The sequence below is a fragment of the Procambarus clarkii genome, chromosome 66 (genome assembly GCF_040958095.1).
Source record: "Procambarus clarkii isolate CNS0578487 chromosome 66, FALCON_Pclarkii_2.0, whole genome shotgun sequence".
Taxonomy (NCBI): Eukaryota; Metazoa; Arthropoda; class Malacostraca; order Decapoda; family Cambaridae; genus Procambarus; species Procambarus clarkii.
In genome coordinates, this window is record NC_091215.1 from 31,582,662 (window position 1) to 31,583,999 (window position 1,338).

General features: G+C 40.1%; 1 protein-coding gene across 1 annotated transcript; it reads right to left on the reverse strand.

Annotated features, from left to right (window-relative positions):
• Window positions 1–313: 313 nt before the first annotated feature.
• Window positions 314–1,111, reverse strand: LOC123750748 (jerky protein homolog-like). Its single transcript, XM_045732853.1, has one exon. It carries the CDS (start codon window positions 1,109–1,111, stop codon window positions 314–316), a length of 798 nt encoding a protein of 265 aa, XP_045588809.1.
• Between the last annotated feature and the right edge of the window lie 227 nt (window positions 1,112–1,338).

A 1,338-nucleotide genomic window follows, 5' to 3' on the forward strand; every position in this document is an offset into this window, starting at 1 on the left:
CTTCATATACAACTTGTACTGACTCATCATGTCCTTAGTTTCAAACTCGCTGTAACTTGTGTACATAAATGCCAGAATGTCTTCAAAAATGTTATGATTTTTTTCCATATTACATTTTTCCTTTAACGTTTCTTAATCCTCTTCCTCTCCATCGTCATTGCACTCTTCTGGCTATTTTGCTGTACATACTAATTCTATAATTTCATCATCAGTCATGTTTTGATTGTTTGGGGGTTGTTCATCAAAATATATCCATCTATCTATGTCATCTTCTATTGTTTCAGTCACCAGTTCTGCTCTAAGCTCAGGGGACTTAATCCCCTTGACATAGGCTAGGAGTTCCTCTTAATTTTTTCCTCTCGCTAACTTTCTTCACTGCAAATCCTTCGAAATCTGCTTCGTCATCTTCCTCAGGAAACAGACTTGACGTGGGCCAAAGTTTGTTCCAACCATTTCTTAGTGTTGTCTGCTTTATTCCTATTGCACTAGCAATAGTCCAGATAGCTGACTTTATTGTGAAGACTTTATAAAAGTCCTTAATTGTTCCAAGCTGATTATTTAGACGTCTGGCAAACATCATCTTGTAGTGGTGTTTAAGGTTGTTAATTAATCCTTGCTCCATGGGTTGGATCACTGAAGTTGAATTGGGTGGCAAGAACATTCCAATAATATTACCATTTACTAGCTCATCACCTCGTGGATGCGTTGAACTGTTATCTAGCAGCAGCACAACTTTGCTGTTTTCCGGGAGACCAACACTTTTCAGGTGCTCCTTCACCTCAGGTACAAAGTTCTTATTAAACCACTCGACAAATATTACTCGAGACATCCACATACTTGGCTGGTCCTTATAAATCACAGGGAGGCACCTGGCTGACTTTAAAGCCCTGGGTTTTTTACTAATTCCAATCACAAGTAATTTTAATTTGTGCGTGCCAGCTGCATTTGTACAGTACCACAAAGAAAATCTCTGTTTGTTCTGTTTATAACCACCTGAAGGATCGTCCTCACCACTATGAGCCATTGTGTCTGTGGGTAGCATACGCCAGTACAAACCTGTCTCATCAGCATTATAAATTTGCTCTGGAGATATATTTTGTTCCTGTACCATCTCCGCAAATTTACTTACATACTCATCAGCACCAACAATATCGGCAGATTGTCTTTCACCATGCGCTTTAATGAACCTAATGCCATGACAGGTTTTAAAGCCTCTGAGCCACCCATCACTGTATACGCACTTTTGAGTAATTTTCATTGCTCGGTGAAATTCACGCGCCTTTTCCACGAGCAACCAGCCTGCCACTGGCTTCTTTGTCACCTCACGTCTCTGTTTGT

Coding starts and splice junctions, on each gene's coding strand:
- LOC123750748 (XM_045732853.1), bottom strand. CDS start 1,111: ATGGTACAGGAACAAAATATATCTCCAGAGCAAATTTATAATGCTGAT.